The sequence below is a fragment of the Acanthamoeba castellanii genome (genome assembly GCF_000313135.1).
Source record: "Acanthamoeba castellanii str. Neff unplaced genomic scaffold scf7180000084562, whole genome shotgun sequence".
Lineage (NCBI taxonomy): Eukaryota > Discosea > Longamoebia > Acanthamoebidae > Acanthamoeba > Acanthamoeba castellanii.
In genome coordinates this window covers 12,545-31,914 of record NW_004457308.1, presented here as the reverse complement: position 1 = coordinate 31,914, position 19,370 = coordinate 12,545, and the positions used below count along the sequence as shown (strand labels likewise).

The following is a 19,370-nucleotide window of genomic DNA, read 5'->3' as shown; positions in this document are numbered from 1 at the left end:
GGGACTTGATCTCGGGCCTCGCTCCGGCGGCCATCGCTCCGCCGAACACGCGCTTCTTCGCACTCTTCGCCTTCTCAAGCGATCCTCTGCAACCAAGAGCCAAGAAGTCGTGTGAGTTGTGTCCAGTGATTTGAAGAAGAAGAAGAAGAAGAAGAGCGCGGATTGAAGGGTGGAGGGTAGATTCGTACCTTCTGTAGAAGAAGTCGTGGGTGTCCTGGACGTAGAAGAGGCGGTAGGTGGTGAGACAGATCTTGCACTCGAGACCATTCGACACCACCACGTTTTCCATAGGATTGCCGCCCTTCTTGGTCCACTTCCTCTGGTTCCTGTGGTGTGTGAGCGCGCGCACCAACAAGCGAGGTGTTGTGTGAGAAAAGCGCCCACGCGACACAACACAACACAAGCACCAGAGATGGAGAGGAGAGCAAGCGTCACCTGAGCAGGAACACCTTGTGCTTGCGCACATCCAGGTGGGACTTGTCGGACTGGACGTAGTTCTCGACGTACTCGGCCCACTTGTCCTTGTCAAAGGACAGGTCCACGAACCGGGGCTTGTCGGTGCTGTCCAGCAGCTGGATCGTCAGCTCGCAGCTTTCCTGCGAGAACTCGAACCGGAAGCAGCGATCGTCCTCGGGCAGGAGCTCCAGCACGTTGGAGTGGTAGATCACTTCGAGCGAGCCTCGAGGCCGCGACCCCTCGTAGGCGTAGAGGGCCAGAAGCTTCGCACACGAATCGTCCGTGATGAGGATTTGGAGCTGTTTGCAATCAACGAGAGACGGTGGTGGTCAATAAAGGCGTTGTTGCCGCAGCATGGACACCGGTGTTGATGGTGGTGGCCGTGATGATGGCGGCGAAGAACGCGTACCTGCTTGGCGAGCTGCACAATGAGCTTGTCGATCGTGAACAGGATGTACGAGGAGATGCCGAACATGTCTCGGCAGTCATCCTCGAACTTGGACTGCTCGAGCGAGCCCTCCATAAGCGCGTAGATGGAGGTGATCAAGTGCTGTGCGCGTGTTAAGACACGTGGGTCAGCTGGTGGAACTCCTTGGCCAACATCAAAGGGCGGGATCAGGGAGAGGGAGAGTGGCGCACCTGGTAGGGATCCTTCTTCTCGCTATCGGAGGCGGTGCTGAGCATCTCCTTGGGCGGAGTGAGGACAGAGGCCGCCCACTTCTTCTTGTCCGAATTCTTCTCCATCTCCTTGGCCGCGGTGAGCCTGTCGTAGATGATCTGGTAGAGGCGGAAGAAGCAGTAGAAGGCCTTGTTGCCAAAGAATATCTTCGTAGACTTAGGCGCGGGCCGAGGACGGGCCAACTGGGCGTCATTCACACACGACGACAACACAGGTTAGGCCGCCGCATGCACGCAAAGCGTTGAATCGAGGTGAGCACAAATCGGTACCGGCGATCTGCCACGAGCCGTTTGCGGCTCCATCGGCTCGGGCCTTACGACCGCGGGGGCGACAGCGGAGGCATCACGCATCACCTCTTCCTTGACCTGGTAAAGCAAGCGTTGCATTACGCACGCGAGTCAATGAGTGCACTTCTCCGTGAAGGAAGCCTTCCGGTAAAGGAGTAGAGTGATCTACGTACCGCAGGCTCTTTCGCGGCAGCGGCGGCGGACGTCTCCGTGGCCTCGTCCTTCTTCTCTTCAGCCTCCTGTTCCGGCTCCTGTTGCTTGGGCAGCTCCTCGTCCATTTTCTTTTCCTCGGGCTGCTGCTCGGCAGTCTTTTCAGCCCCTTCGCTGGCCTGTTGGAAGAGGCAGAAGAGGCAACAGTTGAGCCGAGACCCCTTGCATAAAGCCGTGGAGAAGAGGTGGCGAGATGAATGGGTGCGTACCTTCTCAAGCTCCATGGCGTCGCCAGCAGGCTGTGCAGGCGCCGCGGGCGGCGCGCCTCCCTCCACTTCCATCGTGTCACCCTCCTTGGGCTGCGTAAGTGGCAGAAGAAGTCAGTATTTGTATGACAGCTCGCAAAAGCAGGGAGGAGGTATGTACTTCGGGCTTGACTTCGGGCGGGACGACCTCGCCTTCCTTCTTCTCTTCCTCCATGGCGCTGGCCGTGGGCTGGACGAGGGCCTCCTCCTTGGACGGTACCAAGAAGAAGGCCTTGATGAAGCGCTCCATGAAAGCGTCCAACTGCAGACGGACCGATGATAGCTATGTTAGAACGATCGTTCTGCCCACCAGACGTGTACAGCAGGAGTCGACTATGCGTACCCTCTCCCTATCGGCCTTCGACAGGATGCGCTCAGCGGCGTTGGTGATGAGGTCGTTGATGTCGTTGAGCACCTGCGGGTCATTCATGCCGTACTTGAGGTGGTAGTTCGGTTGCTCCGAGGGCTTGTGCTTGAGCTTCTCCTGATACTTCTGCTTGATCTCCGCCAGGAGGACTGCACCAGGGAACGGAACCCAGGTCAACGTGAAGAAGACGGAAGAAGAACGCACGATGATGTTGGGCGTACCCTTGGAGGAGAGGTTCTTCTTCTCGGCCTGTTTGAAGTTGAACGAGCGGTGGTCGAGTGATTTGTGGTAGTTTTTTTCGTTCACCTGAGAAATTAGACATTAACCCAACACAAATAAGAGCGGGGCACCACACCACCAGCGACGCGCCTCGTAACATAACACAAATAAAGAGAACTATTACTAATGCGCCCGAAAAAAGCCAGCGGTACCTCTCTCCAGATCTTGTTCCACTCCCTGCGGGCGTTGCGCCATTCGTTGTCCTTCTGCTTCAAGCGCTTGAGGATTACAGGCACCGCAACCACTGAGAGTACAGGAAAGGCGCATGTGAGCCTATCGACGTGAAGAGTACACCAAGAAAAGCTTGAGATCAGAGAGAGTGGAACCTGGATTGTTGAAGAGCTTATCCACAACGTCCGGACCCTTGTTTCCGTAGATGCGCTCAATGCTGCGAATGTGCAGGACTGAATACAGGCGCACGCGCTATTAGTGGTGTCTAACGCTCATACAACACTACCCAAGGTGGGCCGGGTACCATCCAGGTTGTCGATCTTGAAACGTGAGGCCTCGTCCTCGGGCATATCCATGATCTGCTTGAGGATGGGCTCCAACGCACGCATGGTGGACGAGTTGAGCTCGATCACCAGGTCCAACTCATACCTGTCGTCCTCGCACTTGAACAAGACCTCCTCGTACTGGTTCTTACGCGATCCCTTGAAGCCGCCCTCCTCGCTACCCATGGCCATGCTCACGTATTTGGTGTTGAGCACTTCCCGAGAGAGCTCGTCGCCGGTGACAGTGGCCTTTTGGTACTGCCGTACAGAAAACGCGCAGGATCGAGGGTAAGGACCCGACTGGCGGCGCAGAAGCGAACGAGCGGGTGAACGTACGTTCTTGGGCAGCGCTCTGTAGCTGGGTCCATAGCGCTTGCAGGCCGAGAAGTCAATGTCAGCGAGCGACCAGTGCTGCGAGGGCATCTCCTCCTCGGAATCAACAGCGGGCAGTTCTGGGGAAAGAAGCCAGAATGAAATCAGTAACCAATTCCGTTACTCGCCAGAAGAGAACACGCCGCGGCTCCCGTACCAAGCTCGTCGTCGCTGGTGAAGCCGATGAACTTCTTGAAGCGCTCAAACAGTTCGGGTTCCCCGGCAAACACATCCCGCACCACCACCGCCTATTTTTATAGTGAGAAGCGAAAGCGGTTAGTTCTCGACGTTTGACAGTTATGTGGCATGAACGCTAGCCTGAGTTTGTACCAGTTCCACTCGAGTGATGATCTTGTTGGAGAAGAGGTTGAGGCACTTGAGGAATTCGTTGTAGAGCTTATCGTTGTTCAGCTTCTTTCTGACCTTGTAGAAGAAGTTCAGCTCCTTCAGGTTGTCCTGGTGTTGCTTCTTGGACATGCGCTCCTCCGCCTTCTCGTGCGCCTTGCGCTTCATTCCTCTCGACTTCTCCGGCTTCTATGTGCAAGAGAGGTGTCAAGGCACCGCCGTGAAATGATCTCAGTGGTGGCTGCGATCATTGTTAAGCGTACCGCCTTTTCCTTCGCCGCCTTCTTCCCGGTATCTCGAACGGCGGTCTTCATGGGCTGTCCTCTGATCTTCGGTGCCGTACGCCTGTAATCCAAAACACGCGCATGAATTAACGTGCTCGCTATGCAATGATAACAAAATCGTGTGGGAGTGGGCTACTTGGGAGGATGGTGTATGGGGGCCGCCTGAGGGTATGCGACGCCGCCCAGCTGCGGGTTGGGAGTGGTGTTCTCTGGAAGAAACTCAGAGAACTCCTCCAGGAGATCCGGGTGGTCCTAGTAGGAAAAAGATAGAGGGTGAGCTATTCTTCCTTCTCTGGTGGGCAGCGCGAGAGTTTGACGTGGCGAGGGCTGTACCTGGAACAGGTACGCGACTTGCTCATACACGTCCTTGATTGTGTGCTGCTCCCTGTGGAAGGTGTGCAGGATCTCGAGGAAGTTCTTGTAGATCTGCGGCTGGTGCAGGAAGCGCATCTGTGTGTAATGCGAAAACGGGCCACGTATAAGACGGGCCAGTTTTGGACAACGCAAGCGACTCGGCTCTGCTTACCTTGATCTTCTTCACGTACGCCCTGGCGTGATCAAACTCGGGCTGCTTTCTTGCTACGTCCGACTCGGAAGGCGGCGGCATAGCAGCAACCGGCACTGATTTCACCAAGTGTGAGGGTCACTCGCAGCAAAAAATAGCTCTCCAGTTTGGTGTCTTACCGATCTTGTAGCCAGGAGGAAGGAAAGTGTTGAAGCCCAAGATGAGATCGTCGTGACCCTTGAACAAATCCGAAACACGAGCAATGACTCCAGGCGTGTCGATTCTGTAAACGGGAGGGGAGACAAAATAGGCGGTAAGAGAGAGTGCTTCGCAAGCTGAGAGTGTGTCGCAAGCTCGGAGTAGAAACGCACGTTTGAGCCTTGAACTCCTTCATCACGTCGAGGAAGTAGTTGTAGATCTGTGGCTGGTGTTGGAACTGCAACTTGACCTGGTCGAGGAAGTCCAGCGCGCTCTCGAACTTGACCCCGCGCGTCGGCGTCGACGACATGACGTGCTGCACAGGAACGTTAGTACGATGTTTTTTTTATTTTTAGAAAATTAAATATTAAACATATAATAAATGATAAATTGTTACACTCCAGAGCTGAGTTCGTTACCTCGTGTACGGTGTGTATGGGCATGTTCTGCGACGCGGGGTGGCCCGGGGGAGGCGCACGGAGGCCTGGGTGGATAGGGCCTGCCGACGGAAGAATAGGAGGCGGGTGTATCGGCTGAGGCGCGTGTGGCGGGGGAAGGTTGATCCTACAGGGCAAGTTGGCGTTAGCAGGTTACAGGGGCCATGAGGATAAGGATTTAAGATTAATAATAATTGATGAGAAAAGGTCCAAGCCAAAAAGTGACGTTTGGGCGAGGATTCCTCGAAGTACTCGAATTGGGCAGGAATTAAGAATGATAAAGCCTACCATGGCAAGATAGGAAAGCGTACAGGCTAGCGGCAGCGGGTAGCAGGGGCTGGCCAGGAGCGATAGACTGCGATCTTGTGACTTCGCTGAGCGGGGGCATCGTCGTCGTAGAAAGGCCTCCCATTGCGCCTGTAGACGAATGTGATGAAGCGCTACTAGAGGTCGATTGAAGGGGTCCAGAGCCGCTCGAAATGGGCGGTAGCGCAGAACCCATCGGCGTAGATCGTGCGGGGCCATTTAAATGCGAGGGAGCGTTGGACCCACCATGGGGTACGTTGCCCGAATGAGGCGGCCCGTTGGGCGATGGACGATCGTTGTTGGAGGGATTCATCTTCGATGATTCCTCTCGGCTTGGGCTTCGCGTCGATCGCTGCGATCAATCCAATTCTATCGAAGATCGAAAGACACGGAGGTAGCGGCCCAGAAGATATTTGGGGGTTGGCGAGATCTCGCGCTCTCTCTTTCTAGCCAAAGCTCCGCAACACCGCAACAGCCTCTATCTCTCGTGTAGACCGTCTTCTCTAGCACAACTAGTCGAGAGGTCTGGCCGGTGGAGGCTGCGAGGGTCGGAAAAAGAAGATCGAGTAGCACGAGAAGAGGTGACGGAGGGGGACAACCGAGGAACGCCAAAAACTTGTCGACATTCGCTGGTGGTGGAAATTCGGGAGGAAAGTTTATTATATCGGAGTTTTTTCAACTTGATCCTCCTCTTGTCGGCTTGTTCACGTGGGGAGGGGACTAGAACTCTGGCTCGCTGAGCTCCTTGCGTCGGGCCTCGTCGGCTTCGAGCTGCTTCCGCTGTCGCTCGTGCTCGAGTCGTCGCTCCTCTTCGATGTCGAACTTGTCGCCGCCCTCGACCTTCTTGAGGTACTTGTCGTGCAGGAAGGAGCAGCTGTCCAGCAGCCCGCCCCGGCAGTCATCGACCGACTTCATCTCGTAGGGGAACGGGAAGCGAAGCTCCACCCAATTGCTGCGCTCACGCGTAAAAAAACAACTCTCTGTGAGTTGTAGGCATCATCCACCAAACAAGGGGCGTGGGCACGCGCACCGGTTGGTCTGCCTCCAGGCCATCACATCAAAGCCCTTCCTGTCCACCGAGAACATGAAGATCTCGCCGACATCCTCAATCTGTCCAGTGTAGGTGTAGTTGTTGTTGTCCGTGGTGAGCAATCTCGCAGGCACAATGCGCGAAGACTCACGCGGGTACGACTTCACCTGGGCGTACTCCTGGCAAAAGAGCTTGAGGTAGATCGCTCGCTTGGACTCGTTCATCCATTCCAAGATGGCCCGACTGCTCTGCATTACCACATCGGGCTTGGTGGCCTTGTATTTGTCGGCGGTGACGTGCGTCGTCTCCTGCAAGCTGCACGGTCACGGTTAGCAGTAAGTCGACAACAGGAGAGCCGAAAGAAGAACGGTGTGGCAAAGACGGTATGCACTCACCCGCCACTGCAGTACACCGTATCTTCGATCTCCAGCTTGTAGAACGACAAGTCGTCGATGATCTTCTGGCACCCTGGGTGAGCAACGAGGTACTGACGGCGCACAGACGTGACTGCATCGTTGGAGTCGGCAGGATCAAGCTTTCTGCAATCCATTCGGGGAGCAGAGTAAGTAAGCGGTACCAACACTAAGGTAGCGGCGATGAGAGTACATGAAGAAGAAGAAGCCCCCTTTCGTACCTGAGCCTGCCGGCCAAGTTCACTCGTGGCAGAGCAAAGCTGGACGGATTGATGTTGGCTGGAGTGAGCGGGTAGACCTACGCGTGGAGACCAAACACCACTGAGCGTGAGTGCTCCCAACAAGGCGCACCTCTCATTCCTGGCACAACAACAACAACACATGCGAAAGAAGAGAGCACGTACGACCAGGGAGGCCATGTCGAGATGCTCGAGGTTCCTCACATGCTTTTCATCTGGGCGAAGGCCGACGATGGGTACGGCGTCGTCGACAAGGATGTAGGGCATGAGCGAACCGAACAGGGGCAGGGTGCCGCCGAGCGGTGGTTGCTCCGCCGCCATGTAGAGCTGCACTGTCGTGAGCGTGCCCGATTTGCGAGATTCAATGAGCGATCTGGTGAGCTCCGCCACGGTTAATCGTTGATGATCGTCTTGGCCCGATTGTGGACGATTCGAGTAGCGCCGAAGTAGAGGGGGGAGGGAAGAGATGGGACTCAAATGGAGTGTCCTCGTGGAGGGGGCCAGTGCGGGAGATGAAGAGAGAAATCGCCGAGTGGCAGCACAAGAAACAGGGAGAGCACGTCGTGTTGAATGCCCCTCGGCAAGCACGGTGCGCATAAGCCCCGAACGGCTCGCATGCTGTGCCCCCCTCCTCATCTTTCTTTTATTTGTTTATCAATTTAATTACCTTTCGCCAATTCCTTCCTCGAAGATCAGAAAGTCGCCGTTGAGCGTTCCCGCCAAAACTGCGTTGGGAAATCAAAGTTGTTCAGGACTGCGAAGTTGTGATCAAGAACACACAAGCCATCCGTGCACAGCCTCTTGAGGATTGGACCTTCAGGAGCCATCGGCACCGATCAACAACGATTTGGCAGAAGATGAGTCGTAGTAGAAGGGCAGCCGAGGGAAAGGAGAATCAGAGCGCACTCGCCAACACCAGCAGGCTCATGCCCGCGCGGCGATGCAGGGATCAGATGGGCGTGGCGGCCTGCGGCAAGGAGTGCATGGGGCAGTGCATCACACCGGTGCCCCTCCGCTTTCAGAGCTTGTCGAGCCGCAGGAAGCGGAAGACCGACGAAGATGACGATGAAGCGGAGGAAAAGCCCAAGCCCATAGACGAATTGAGGCACTCCAAGATCAAGGAACACGCCAAGCGTGAAGGTACAGCACACCTTTTTTTGCCTAGAGTTTGGCCATCTGGACTGAATTCTCATCTTTGCTCGCCATTGAATCGCCGCAGCACATCTGTTGAAGCGGATCAAGAGAATCTCGGCCACGCCAGCTGACTTTCCCGACCTGGTGCAGAGGCCCATCAACCCCTTGGCCGGTCTGCGCTCGCTGAGCCTTGCTGGCGTGGTCCACCTCATACAGAAGGGCAAATGTACGCTCTTGGCACTACGTAGATCTCTTTACGCCACGTACGTGCTTGTTACTCATCATGTTGTTCGCCCAGGCGCCAACATCATCGTCATGTGCGGGGCTGGCATCTCGGTCTCCGCGGGCATTCCCGACTTCAGGACCCCAGGGTACGACGCTTTGGCCGTGATTCACTCGCCGGAGCCGGCTCTCTTTCTGACCCTCACTTCACCTCATTCACACGAACAGGACGGGTCTCTACTACAATCTGCAGCGCTTCAACTTGCCCACGCCCGCCTCCATTTTCGACATTGAGTACGGTCGCGATCGTTGATGCATCTAAGTGTGTCTTCTTGATTGTTTCGAGCTCTGATGCATGTAACTTGTGTCTGTCAGCTACTTTGTGGAGAACCCTGAGCCGTTCTACACGCTGGCCAAGGAACTCTACCCCGGCAGCTACAAGGTTTGTTGTTTGATGACCTCCGCGTAATGCTCAGCTCGTTGATGACTGATCTCACCATCCAACGTTTTTCCCACCCCCAGCCCACTGTCGTGCACCACTTCATTCGGCTTCTCGCCGACAAGGGGCTCCTCCTCCGAAACTACACACAGGTGCGGCCCAACAAAGCCGGCTGCAATCGCTGCCTCTGTCTCGTGCCCCTCGTTTTACCATTTGTCTTTGTTGGTCAGAACATCGATGGCCTGGAGCGCATCGCCGGCGTGCCGGTGGAGAAGGTGGTGGAGGCCCATGGCTCCTTTTTCGGGGCGCATTGTATCAAGTGCGAGAAAGTGCACGACCCGGCCGAGATTCGAGGTTCGCACCACACTCCCACCCCACATGCGCTTGTTTCGTTACTCACCCAAGCGTGGCGACATGCGCATTCGTTGCAGATGTTCTCACCACCGACGGCTCCCCGATCTGTGATGAGTGCGACGGCTTCGTGAAGCCCGACGTCGTGTTCTTTGGCGAACCACTCCCTCCACGCTTCCACACTCTGGCAGAGCGGGTACGTCCGCGAAACACATGACACACCCGACACACGGCACCCATCGTCTTTGCTGAGTCTCATGGCATGCTCATATATAGGATTTTGAGAAGTGCGATCTGTTGGTCGTGCTGGGTACCAGCCTGCAAGTGCAGCCCTTCTCCAAACTCATCGACAAGGTGTGTCACTACCTCCCCCACCACACAGAGCGTTCAAGTTGAAGCGTCGCCAACTCACACGGAATTCTGTGTTTCTTTGTTCGGCAGGTGCCCTCGACGGTGCCGCGGCTCCTCATCAACAGACAGGAGGTGGGCAAGAAGCACGACGACACCGACGGCAAGAAGGGCGGGTTCCGATTCAGTACGCGCCATCGCCCCCTTCTCCCTCCATCAACTCTTCCTTAGCGCCCTAACCCTTCTTTTCCTGATCGCGTTGTAGGAGAATGCGATAACGCGAGAGACATTGAGTTCCTGGTACGCTCAGTTTGACCAGAATTTGCTCGATCTACACCAAATTGTTCTTGATGGATGATGATCATCATTTGTTTCTCTCTCTCTTGAATGGGCGTGTAGGGTGACTGCGACATGGGCATTGGAATTCTGGCGGAGCTCCTCGGGTGGAAGGAGGAGTTGGCCGCCCTCGCGAGCGTACCCCCGGTCGATCCTTTCCACAGCTGAATTCTGCTGCAGAACACACACTCAGCCTTCTCGCCTCATCGCTTTCTTCTCGATTCTCCCCGTGCGCTTGTATTATAAGATGATAATAGCGCGGCAGCCAGCACAACAACACAACACTGGGTTGAACGCCATTAGGCCCTTTTGTCGAGTTGATGATGAACTCCGATTTTGATCATCGCACCACGTGGCAGGAAATTGCAGTTTGGTTGCCTGGCGAACGTTTTGTAACGTTTTGAACTGAGACTGCACAACTAACTACAAGACAAAGCAAACGGACTGCCACTGCCATGGATGTACAGCCCTCCCCCCGCGGAAAACACCCACCCGACAATAATTTATTTAACAGTCCTACACACACGCAGCAACTCTTGGGCCAACTGCCGCAGGACTCCAGCGTCACCTACTCGGAGAAGGTCATCACCCTCACCCCCTCCGCCCCAGCCAACGGCGCGGCAGCCGGGGCCAAGGCGGCAAGCCCGACAGGCCCGCGCAAGTCGGCCAAGGGCGGTTTCGTGCCGGAGGGCGCCTACCCGCTTGACGGTGAGCGCACCGTGGAGAAGGCCAGGGAGCACTACGAACGCTGCACGCGCGAAAGCCTCGTCAAGATTCACCAAGCCAGTACGTTCCCAACACAAACGATAGAGAACGAATACGTATCACAAAAGATCAATATTTCTATTCACGGTCTGTCCAGAAATAACATTGTGGCGTCTGACTAGAGTTTCCGACTGAGAGCGTGTCGCGGCATGTGAAGCCGGACCTGATTGCCGACATACTTCAGAGGATCACATTGCCCACGTGGTCCAAGCCCGATCTCATTGCCGAGGCCACCAAGTACGACGTCAAGATCGGCGCACGGACCACGAAGGACCAGCTCGCCCTGGGCATCGTGACCCAGCTCAGGGCTCGAGGCCTCATCAATGCCAAGGCGAGAGGGGTCGCCGCTTCACCATCATCGACGGCGTCATCTTCATCATCGTCGTCATCCGCAGCCACTCCGGCCGCACCCGCAGTGCCCACGCCCGGCGCCGTGCTTGCACCGGCGCCAGCCCCGATAGCGAGCCAGCCGAGCGCCCAGGCCCAGACTACACTCACCAGGCCGACACCACCAACCGCTCAGTCGCTGTTCACCACTCCCCTCGAGCTCGCGCCCGCGCCGCCGACCAGCAGTTCGTCATCTCCGTCGTTGTCGTCGTCTCCTCTCGGTAGCGGCGGACGCAGCATGGTGAAGGAGGAGCGCAGCTCGAAGCGGAAGGAGAAGGACTCAAGCAAGGAGAAAGAGAAGGAGAAGCGTCCGCGCAAGAAGTCCAAGAACACCGACGCAACCGTACGACTCCCAACGCCCCGTCGCACAGCAACAAGCCAACCAGGATTCGTATGTAAACAGGCTACTCCAACGGACGACCAGCTGGGCGCCGGGCGTACGTCGCAGCCTTCGTTCGTAATCGACGTGGTGTCGCTTGTGGACCAGGTCAAGCGCTCCGGCTCGGCGCCGCCGGTCGCCACCGACCCGGCCAACCTGGAGCCCGAGCGCGCGATGCGCCTGCAGACGCTCGACTTGATCGAGCTGCTGCTCAACGTGGGCGCTACGGCGCCCAACGACATGGCATTCCTCGCGGGCCAGCTCAAGCCGCACATCCAGCGCGAGAAGGCCGCGCTGGCCAGCGGCACTCAGTGGGTAGACGCCCATAAGCGCACGCTGGAGAAGCGCCAGCTCAAGCGCAACCGGGACAAGGCCCAGCGCAAGCTGGAGCAGGCCCAGGCCGCCATGGCCGAGTGCAACCAGCAACTGGCCTCCCTACGCGACGCCTGAACCTCTCGGGCGTTTCTCCCGGCACCTGTATGTTTAAATACCGGACACATTGCGGACACGAAATGTCGACAAATACATGTCAAGTGCAGCCTTCATCCACGTCAGAAGCTGCCTCGCGTGCTCGTGTGGCGAAGCAAATTGTTTGGGTATTTTTCGTCTGTTCTGTGCTCTCGCCCAAACCTCCACGCCACCCGCACACGCCCGTGCGAGTAGATTCGACTGCACTCTCTTCTCCTAATTACTACATTCAGCAGCCCCAAACCAATCCCTTTTTTTGAGCCATGGACGGAAAAGACGGCAGGAAGAAGGACAAGAAGCATAAGAAGAAGGACAAGAAGGACAAGGAGATTGAGGAAGCCATGGATCAAGGAGGCGAGGAGCAGCAGCAGATCGAGGGCACCGAGACCGAGGTCTTGGAGCCTGAAGCCAAGAACATTCTGCTCCATCTGCTGTCGCAGGTGCGAATTGGCATGGATCTCTCGCGCGTCACGCTCCCCACCTTCATCTTGGAGCCCAAGTCGTTCCTGGAGAAGCTCACCGACTTCTTCACTCACCCTGACGTCATGCTCAGGTACCTGACCACTACGCTCCCTTTCCATCCACGTAACGATTTAATCCTTTATTTTAACCAACAACGCCCATCTATGCAGCTCGGTTGAGTGCCAGAGCCCCGTTGAGCGGCTGGTCGCCATCACTCGTTGGTATCTCTCTGGCTTCTACATTCGCCCCAAGGTATACGCACCTCTGCCGTCGGAAACGCACCATCCACTCTCTACATTTATTAACCAGCACTGGGTTTTGTAGGGAGTCAAGAAGCCCTACAACCCTATCCTGGGCGAGATCTTCCGTGCCCAGTGGGATCACGGGACCTCCAAGTCGTTCTACGTCTCGGAGCAGGTGCACTGGCGCCCTCATTTTTTGGCCATTTTCTTGTCGATGTGATCGATCTGTGGAATGGTGGATGTGTGTGCTGCAAGTCTCTCACCTTTCTCTCATTCATTCATAATCAGGTGTCGCACCACCCCCCAGTGAGCGCCTTCTACGCCTCCAACAGGGCCGTGGGGTTGGCCATCAATGGCTACATCAATTTCCGCTCCAAGTACGGCTGCACATCACTTCAATCAATCAATCAATTGATTGCGCTGCCCTATGCCCGCCTGCCTGTATTCACTTTCTTTCCACCCAGGTTCATGGGTAACTCCTCCGCCGCCATCATGGACGGCGAGGCCGTCTTGTACTTCCTCCGTATCCCCGGCGAGTCCTACACCATCACCTTCCCCACTGCCTACGCTCGAGGTGCCCTTCTTCTTCTTCTTTCTCGGTTTCCTCCCTTCTTGCCGTTACCCCTCTATCGCACGCGCCGTGCCACGCCGGCGTGCGACTAGACCCAGACGAACAGTGAGTGTGGAATCGTTGTTCTGATGCTTGATGATGATGGTGGTGGTGGCGGACAGGTATCCTGTGGGGCACACTGCTGATGGAGATGGGCGGCACCGTGTACATCACCTGCGAGAAGACCGGACTCCAGTCCGAGATCGAGTTCAAGACCAAGGTATGTGCTGCAACGTTGTCCACTTCAAACACTTTGCCAAACGAGTTTGCACCTCGCTCGATTGGTCCGCAATTAAGCTGACTCATTCGACATCTGTGAAATTGCCGCGATCAGCCCTACTTTGGTGGCGGCTACAACTACGTGGCGGGCAAGATCAAGGAGACCTCCGGCAAGAAGAAGACTCTGTACACAATCTCTGGCAAGTGGGATGAGGAAATTTTCATCAAGCCGGCCGACACCAAGGTACCCTGCACAGCCCCCCCCCCGTGTCGGTATATTGTTTGATGCGCAGCTGTCTCACACCTTTTTATTGTTTCGCCAATCAACAGAAGGACGAGCTTCTCTGGGATCCCAAGAACGCGCCACCCAAGGTCACCATGGACATCAGGCCGCTCGACAAGCAGGACGAGTGCGAGTCGCGAAGGTGTGTGCCCTTGCCCGCCTCAATTCTCACTCGCACACGGCTTCAGCCGCGGAGATGCATTGCTCATTCGACTGTTGTATGTGCTCTTATTCTCGTGTTCTCTCTCTCTCTCTCTCTCTAGGCTGTGGCAACACGTTTCCGCCGCGCTGAGGAAGAACGACCAGGAGACCGCCACCACCGAGAAGTGCAAAATCGAAGACGCGCAGAGGGAGGCCGTGCGCAGGAGGGAAGAAGAGAAGGTGCGCTCGCAGCCCTCTCTATTATTTATCTATTTATCTATTTTTCGTTTGGAACAAGGGAAGGTCATCCCTCGCCCTCCTGGCTGTGCCGTGGGATAAGCGATTAATCGACCTTCAAAATCGAACCAAACGGTTCCGGGAGAATGATCGGGACCAGCCTACGCCCACACGTCGTGCCCCTGTGGGCACGACAGTGGGTCGGGCGCACAACACACTTTATTTATTTATCTATTTATTTATCATTTCTATTCTCGATTCGGTCCGCGTTCTCTGACATCACTTTGCGCGCGACGTGTGCAGGAGACATACGAGGTCAAGTACTTCGAGAAGGACGAGAATGGTGGATGGGTATACAAATGGAAGAAGTACGTGAGCTTGCCTCCACCCGCCACCTCCCACTGGTCCTGATTGTGTTGGTGGTGGTGTGCTTACTCCCTCTTTTCTTGCGATGTGTGCGCACAGTCTCGAGCCATTCCCCCTGGACGAGTTGGACCAGTGGGAGGAGTACGAGGAGGACTGCGTCATCGGCGCCAGGAAGAAGTGAGCAACCTGCGCCGACGCCTCCCGCTTAGCCACCGCCCTCGCTTGCAACAGCCCCAGGACCAGCTTGTCACACATTTTCACTCCCGCCACCGCCTTCGTTTTCCTTTTTTCTTTCCCAGCGAGCTGTTTGCTATCTACAAGAAGATAACAAGGATCATCCTCTCCAACTCCTTGAATCACCACAAGAAGACAACAAGGATCATCCTCTCCTAGTCCTTGAATCACCTCCCCTTGATCATGTTCTTGTCTTGTGCTACCCCTATCTGGGGTGGAGTGGAACGAAAAGCGAAAGGAATAAATATAAATTCGTGTAAAGGGAAATTCGATGGACGGAACGCGGGAAAAGGTCGCCAGAGAGAAGGAATGCGAAGCCAGGGGCGGGCGCTGTGAAGTTTGTTGTGTGTATTTCTTGCTACCCACCTGAACTAGAAATCCAGCTTGCCTCCGCGCAACACATCGTCGGGCCTCCCTCCTCTTCCATCCTCGTTCTGCTGCTGAAACCCCCGTCCGTTCTCTCCTCTCCTCCAACACAAGCGAATACGATGTCGAGCAGCGGCCATTCGGATGACAACAGCAGTTCGGGCGATGAGGGCAGCCACCGCAGGGCTGGCGAGCATGGAGCGCAGGACCTCGATTCCATTCGGAAGCGTCTTCGTTCGATGTACCAGAACGAGGAGGCCAAGCGCAAGTCCCGCCGCGCCGTGCTTCTCGACCAGTCCCTGGCTCCTGCTCGCAGCATTCGCAAGCCCCCCATTCGTTCATCTTCGACATCCGGCCTGGTCGCTATGCCGCCATCGTCGGGGAGGAAGAAGCTGGGGCCAGGCTCGCAGGTGAACGGCGTCGCGAGTGGGTCTGCGAAGATGGTGGCCGCGGCTGCCCCCGCCTCCAGCCCTGTGCGACGTAGAGTCGGTGGAGGCGCTGCAGCGCCAGCCAAACCACCCGCTTCGGTGCGCGACAGGGTCAACCTCACCCTCAGGAAGATGAAGGCCAAGGGCGGCGCGCGCCGTTAAGATGGCCTCTGCTCCCATGGAACCCTCATGTAAATAATCATAATGCTCGCAAATCGGGCTGTGCCACAATTACATTTTTGCCTCGCTGCACGAGCAAAGCAGCGAAAGATGTACATATAGAATAATTAAATGAAGCAGCTTAGCGAATCCTCATCTTGTGATGGCCAATTCGAAGGAGAAAAGCGTCTGAAAATAAAAGAGAAATCATCACAAGCTGCACAATCAGATCTGACTTCAACCCTGGCGCAAGGGTGCTCTCTGTCCTCCTCATGGCCTCCCTCTCGCCAAGGCCGCGCATTGCGCACTGCGCTTTTCCACTATCCACCATCATGCTCTACTCGATTTTATCACTTCTACTGCACGCATCTCTCCTTCCCTCATCCCCCTCCTGCACGCTTGTCGAAGCTGCTCGCAGAACCGCCTCAATGCCCATGGGCGCCAACGCACGCCGCACTGCTTCAGAGGATGTGCTGAGCAGGGCCATCTTGACCAACCCCAGCCAAGACGTCCACCCTCTTCTCACTCCACAAGAGTTGGCCCTCTGGTCCTTCTTAGACGAGCCAAGCGTCGCCGGCCCCTCCTACGTCCTCTCTCCCTCTTCTTCCTCCTCCACACTCGATGAGATTTTGAAGCGGTTGCGTGCATTCGAAGATGTGATCTACATCAATGTGCGCCTTGTCGGATTCGACGGCGACGGCGAGCAAGGGCTCGACATCTCAGAGGCACGCTCCTCCCGTTTATTCCAATCCTCCACGTGCCCCTGTTGTGTGCACTCTTGTGCTTACACGGCTCTTCTACATGCCACGTGATGCACAGGCCGAGTTCCAGAAGTACTTCAACGCGCTCTTGTCCAAGACTCGCGACAGGGTGTCTGTCATTCATCCCGTACAACTCCTCCACTGCTCGTGTGTGTGGTGTGTGTGTCGTGTGTCGTGTGTGTCGTGTGTTAGAGGGGAATCCGTGTTAACGACGCCACCCACACAGGAGGGAAACGAGCCCCATCAGCTAAAGATCCAGAAGAAGGTCATGTTCGATGTCTCCAAGGCCAAGAGGAGTGTGGCCGAAGCGGTCCATTATGGCTTTCAAACGCACCTGGTGAACAGCAGCCCGATCACCCTTTGTGCGTGGCGTATCGTGTGCACCTTCGCGAGCGCGTTTCTGACACTTTTTTTGTGCCTCTCGTACGTTGCAGGACCGCGAAGCCGGGTTGGTGCCTGCTTGGGTCACCGAGCAAGTGTTGCAGGATGACTACTACTCTGAGGACATCCGCCATTTCACCATCTACGTTGTCAACCCCAAGAAGGTAAGCTCACACTGCTTCTGTTTCCCCCCCCCTACAACTTTCCTATCCATTGAGCGCTTCAATCCTGACTCGCGCACACTTGCGTGTCGTGGCTAGCCCATCGAGCAGTACGCCTACTCCCAGACCACGCGAGTGTCCGATGCCGTCTGCAAGACCACTGTCGGCGCAGCCAAGGCATGACCTCCTTTCCTCTCTCTCTCTCTCTCTCGACAATCCTCCTCTTTCTTCTGAAAAAGGCCGAACCTGACTCCTTTGGGTCCACACATCACAGGACCGCTTTGCGTGGGTGGACATCTCGGCCGGTCCTCTGGTCTACGGCCCGCAGACATGTATGTGTGAGCAGCAGTAGCTGCTCGCTCGCGCTCTCCACCGTCTCCACCACGCTCACTTGTCTTTGTCTGCGTTCCTCTTTTTGCAGCCGGCGAGGGACTCGTCACGGAGGCGGACATTCCGTCGCTCAAGCGCCACCCCCAGGTCCAAAAGTCCCCCGAGGCAAGTGCCCACCTTCGTTTCGTTTTTCGTTTTCGTTTTCGTTTCGTTTACTCATTAGATTGTGACAACGCGGCAGAGCTTCATGATCGACTTGACGTCGTTCGTTCAGAGGACCGTCGAGTTCCTCATCGCGCCTTCGCCCTATCGCCTCCCGGTAAGCAGCACCAAAACAAACCCCCCTATCTCACAGACCACGCACGCTGACCGGTTGAGATGTGGGCCGTTCCGTTTCGCGTAGGCCTGGGGGCTCAACAAGAACGTGGTGGTCCACCTCGTGCTCGTGCACGATCATCTCGTGGGCGAAGAGGAGCGATTCTCCTACTTTGACTACGACACCATCAAGAAGGAGGTACACACATCTGGCACACTGGCATGCACATCAAAGGCAACACTATAGTTGATAGCCGCCTTTTGCTCGGCCTGCAGCTGGGAGCGGTGGAAGTGTTCGGGAACCATTCGATCACGTTCAGGCAGTCGGAGTTCTCACTCGTCGACAACAACCTCCTCGCCTCCGTCTGGACCAACTCCATCAAGGTAGCGCGTTCACCAGACCCGCTCGCCTTCTAAACACACAGCTAAGCCCTCTCATCTCCTGTCGGCAGACACACACCAGCTCGGTTACCCGGGTAGCCGTGCAGGCATACGTGAATCAGGTAATGACTCTATACTGCACACGCACCACCGCACACGCACGCGCACGCGGCACTCGAGCGCTTCGGGTGGTGTGGCTGTTAAGTTGACACGTGGGCATGGTGGTACATATATGTAGTATCTGGACTCGAAGGAGCTGCACAGCCATCTCGGGCGCTATCGCAGGACCCTCCTCGGTACCCTCCGCGGTCACACGTATGACGCGTGCGCGCACATTGGGACTCACTGGTGAGTGCTGGCCAATTTCCAGGCGAAGACGATGCAGCCGAGTGGGTGGTGCCGGTCTTTCTCTTCGACGTCAGCAACACCGACCTCCTGCTCATTGATCGCACCCACCAGGTGAGGCCTCTCTCTTTGTTTACCGCTACTCGCCGCCGGTCACTGTCTGAAACCGACCCATGATGCGTTCACATTGTGTCCAGGCCGTGTCGTTCCCGGACATGGTAATCGCAGTGCAGACACCTCTCAGCCGGGTTGTCTTCGACTATCAGTACGCGACGACACGACACGACCAACGACACGACCAACCACACGACACACCGAAATTCTCATCGAATGAAAATTTCTCTTTCCTGCTTGGGCACGAAGGTGTTCGGGGCGCACGCTGGCGGTCGACCCCAAGGACGCCACCCGGCCGGTGATGGGCGCCCTGGTGAGCACCGTGTGGGGCGTCGCGCCCACGCACCAGGCCTGGGACCCGCTCCACAACCGTATCAAGGAGAACTACCTCTGGGCGGTACACACTGCCACCCTCGCTCGCTCGTTGTATTATTTATTTCTTTACGTTATCGGCTGACCTTTGCGTATGTCGTGGTGCAGGTGGGCGGTACGCCGTTCGGCCCGTTTTCGCCGTCGGTGCGGCTCACCTTCGCGCAGACCGACCCGGCACGACGCTTCCGACTCTACGGCTACATCGAACGCACCCTCCGCCGACTGACCTCCCTCTTCCGCACTTACGCCGTACAACGCCCCCCCCCCAGTGTTTTCTAGCACACACCACCAACGTGTGCCGCTCGGCCGCACACAACGCAACGCAACGCTCTCTTCTAACAAACGCATCTTGACATGTCGAGCAGGAGTACGACCTCGAGCTGGAGGACGGGCTCAGTCCGGAGGCCTACGAGCAGCTCATGCAGCGATGGAACCTTCTCCAGTTCAAGTTTGAGAAGGTGCCCGCTCTTTCGTTGTTGTCATTCGTC

General features: G+C 56.4%; 7 protein-coding genes across 7 annotated transcripts; 5 read left to right on the top strand and 2 right to left on the bottom strand.

Annotated features, from left to right (window-relative positions):
• Positions 1–74: 74 nt before the first annotated feature.
• Positions 75–5,546, bottom strand: ACA1_329510 (paired amphipathic helix protein sin3, putative; the record flags this gene model as incomplete). Its single annotated transcript, XM_004334520.1, is given in 26 exon segments — positions 75–84; positions 189–326; positions 436–755; positions 866–1,006; positions 1,096–1,290; positions 1,405–1,500; positions 1,596–1,751; positions 1,842–1,931; positions 1,999–2,139; positions 2,221–2,393; positions 2,466–2,493; positions 2,676–2,767; positions 2,850–2,927; positions 2,999–3,123; positions 3,139–3,275; positions 3,354–3,469; positions 3,547–3,637; positions 3,720–3,923; positions 3,998–4,079; positions 4,155–4,270; positions 4,352–4,468; positions 4,545–4,639; positions 4,703–4,806; positions 4,895–5,037; positions 5,200–5,254; positions 5,470–5,546. The coding sequence occupies 26 exon segments, from the start codon at positions 5,544–5,546 to the stop codon at positions 75–77; spliced, it is 3,120 nt and encodes a 1,039-aa protein (XP_004334568.1).
• Positions 5,547–6,184: 638 nt separating this feature from the next.
• Positions 6,185–7,467, bottom strand: ACA1_329500 (uncharacterized protein; the record flags this gene model as incomplete). The annotated part of the gene is made up of 5 exons (XM_004334519.1): positions 6,185–6,416; positions 6,495–6,802; positions 6,907–7,033; positions 7,129–7,205; positions 7,312–7,467. The coding sequence occupies 5 exons, from the start codon at positions 7,465–7,467 to the stop codon at positions 6,185–6,187; spliced, it is 900 nt and encodes a 299-aa protein (XP_004334567.1).
• A 632-nt stretch (positions 7,468–8,099) lies between these two features.
• Positions 8,100–10,144, top strand: ACA1_329490 (sitruin, putative; the record flags this gene model as incomplete). The annotated part of the gene is made up of 12 exons (XM_004334518.1): positions 8,100–8,286; positions 8,366–8,506; positions 8,579–8,651; positions 8,731–8,796; positions 8,878–8,944; positions 9,025–9,093; positions 9,172–9,295; positions 9,373–9,488; positions 9,569–9,646; positions 9,734–9,827; positions 9,906–9,940; positions 10,040–10,144. The coding sequence occupies 12 exons, from the start codon at positions 8,100–8,102 to the stop codon at positions 10,142–10,144; spliced, it is 1,155 nt and encodes a 384-aa protein (XP_004334566.1).
• A 287-nt stretch (positions 10,145–10,431) lies between these two features.
• On the top strand, positions 10,432–11,957 carry ACA1_329480 (uncharacterized protein; the record flags this gene model as incomplete). Its single annotated transcript, XM_004334517.1, has 4 exons — positions 10,432–10,437; positions 10,507–10,762; positions 10,864–11,471; positions 11,532–11,957. 4 exons carry the CDS (start codon positions 10,432–10,434, stop codon positions 11,955–11,957), a joined length of 1,296 nt encoding a protein of 431 aa, XP_004334565.1.
• Positions 11,958–12,238: 281 nt separating this feature from the next.
• ACA1_329470 lies at positions 12,239–14,716 on the top strand (the record flags this gene model as incomplete). Its single annotated transcript, XM_004334516.1, has 12 exons — positions 12,239–12,367; positions 12,416–12,528; positions 12,608–12,689; positions 12,762–12,854; positions 12,968–13,056; positions 13,144–13,253; positions 13,412–13,509; positions 13,624–13,752; positions 13,839–13,933; positions 14,055–14,172; positions 14,473–14,537; positions 14,635–14,716. The coding sequence occupies 12 exons, from the start codon at positions 12,239–12,241 to the stop codon at positions 14,714–14,716; spliced, it is 1,203 nt and encodes a 400-aa protein (XP_004334564.1).
• A 541-nt stretch (positions 14,717–15,257) lies between these two features.
• ACA1_329460 (uncharacterized protein) lies at positions 15,258–15,725 on the top strand (the record flags this gene model as incomplete). Its single annotated transcript, XM_004334515.1, has 1 exon — positions 15,258–15,725. The coding sequence occupies one exon, from the start codon at positions 15,258–15,260 to the stop codon at positions 15,723–15,725; it is 468 nt and encodes a 155-aa protein (XP_004334563.1).
• A 798-nt stretch (positions 15,726–16,523) lies between these two features.
• ACA1_329450 (uncharacterized protein) lies at positions 16,524–19,358 on the top strand (the record flags this gene model as incomplete). The annotated part of the gene is made up of 15 exons (XM_004334514.1): positions 16,524–16,592; positions 16,710–16,845; positions 16,928–17,028; positions 17,125–17,187; positions 17,300–17,357; positions 17,447–17,502; positions 17,579–17,674; positions 17,759–17,869; positions 17,947–18,054; positions 18,290–18,347; positions 18,422–18,510; positions 18,630–18,661; positions 18,760–18,907; positions 18,991–19,131; positions 19,248–19,358. Coding segments are annotated over 15 exons (1,377 nt in total), but the record flags the coding sequence as incomplete, so codon positions are not given.
• Between the last annotated feature and the right edge of the window lie 12 nt (positions 19,359–19,370).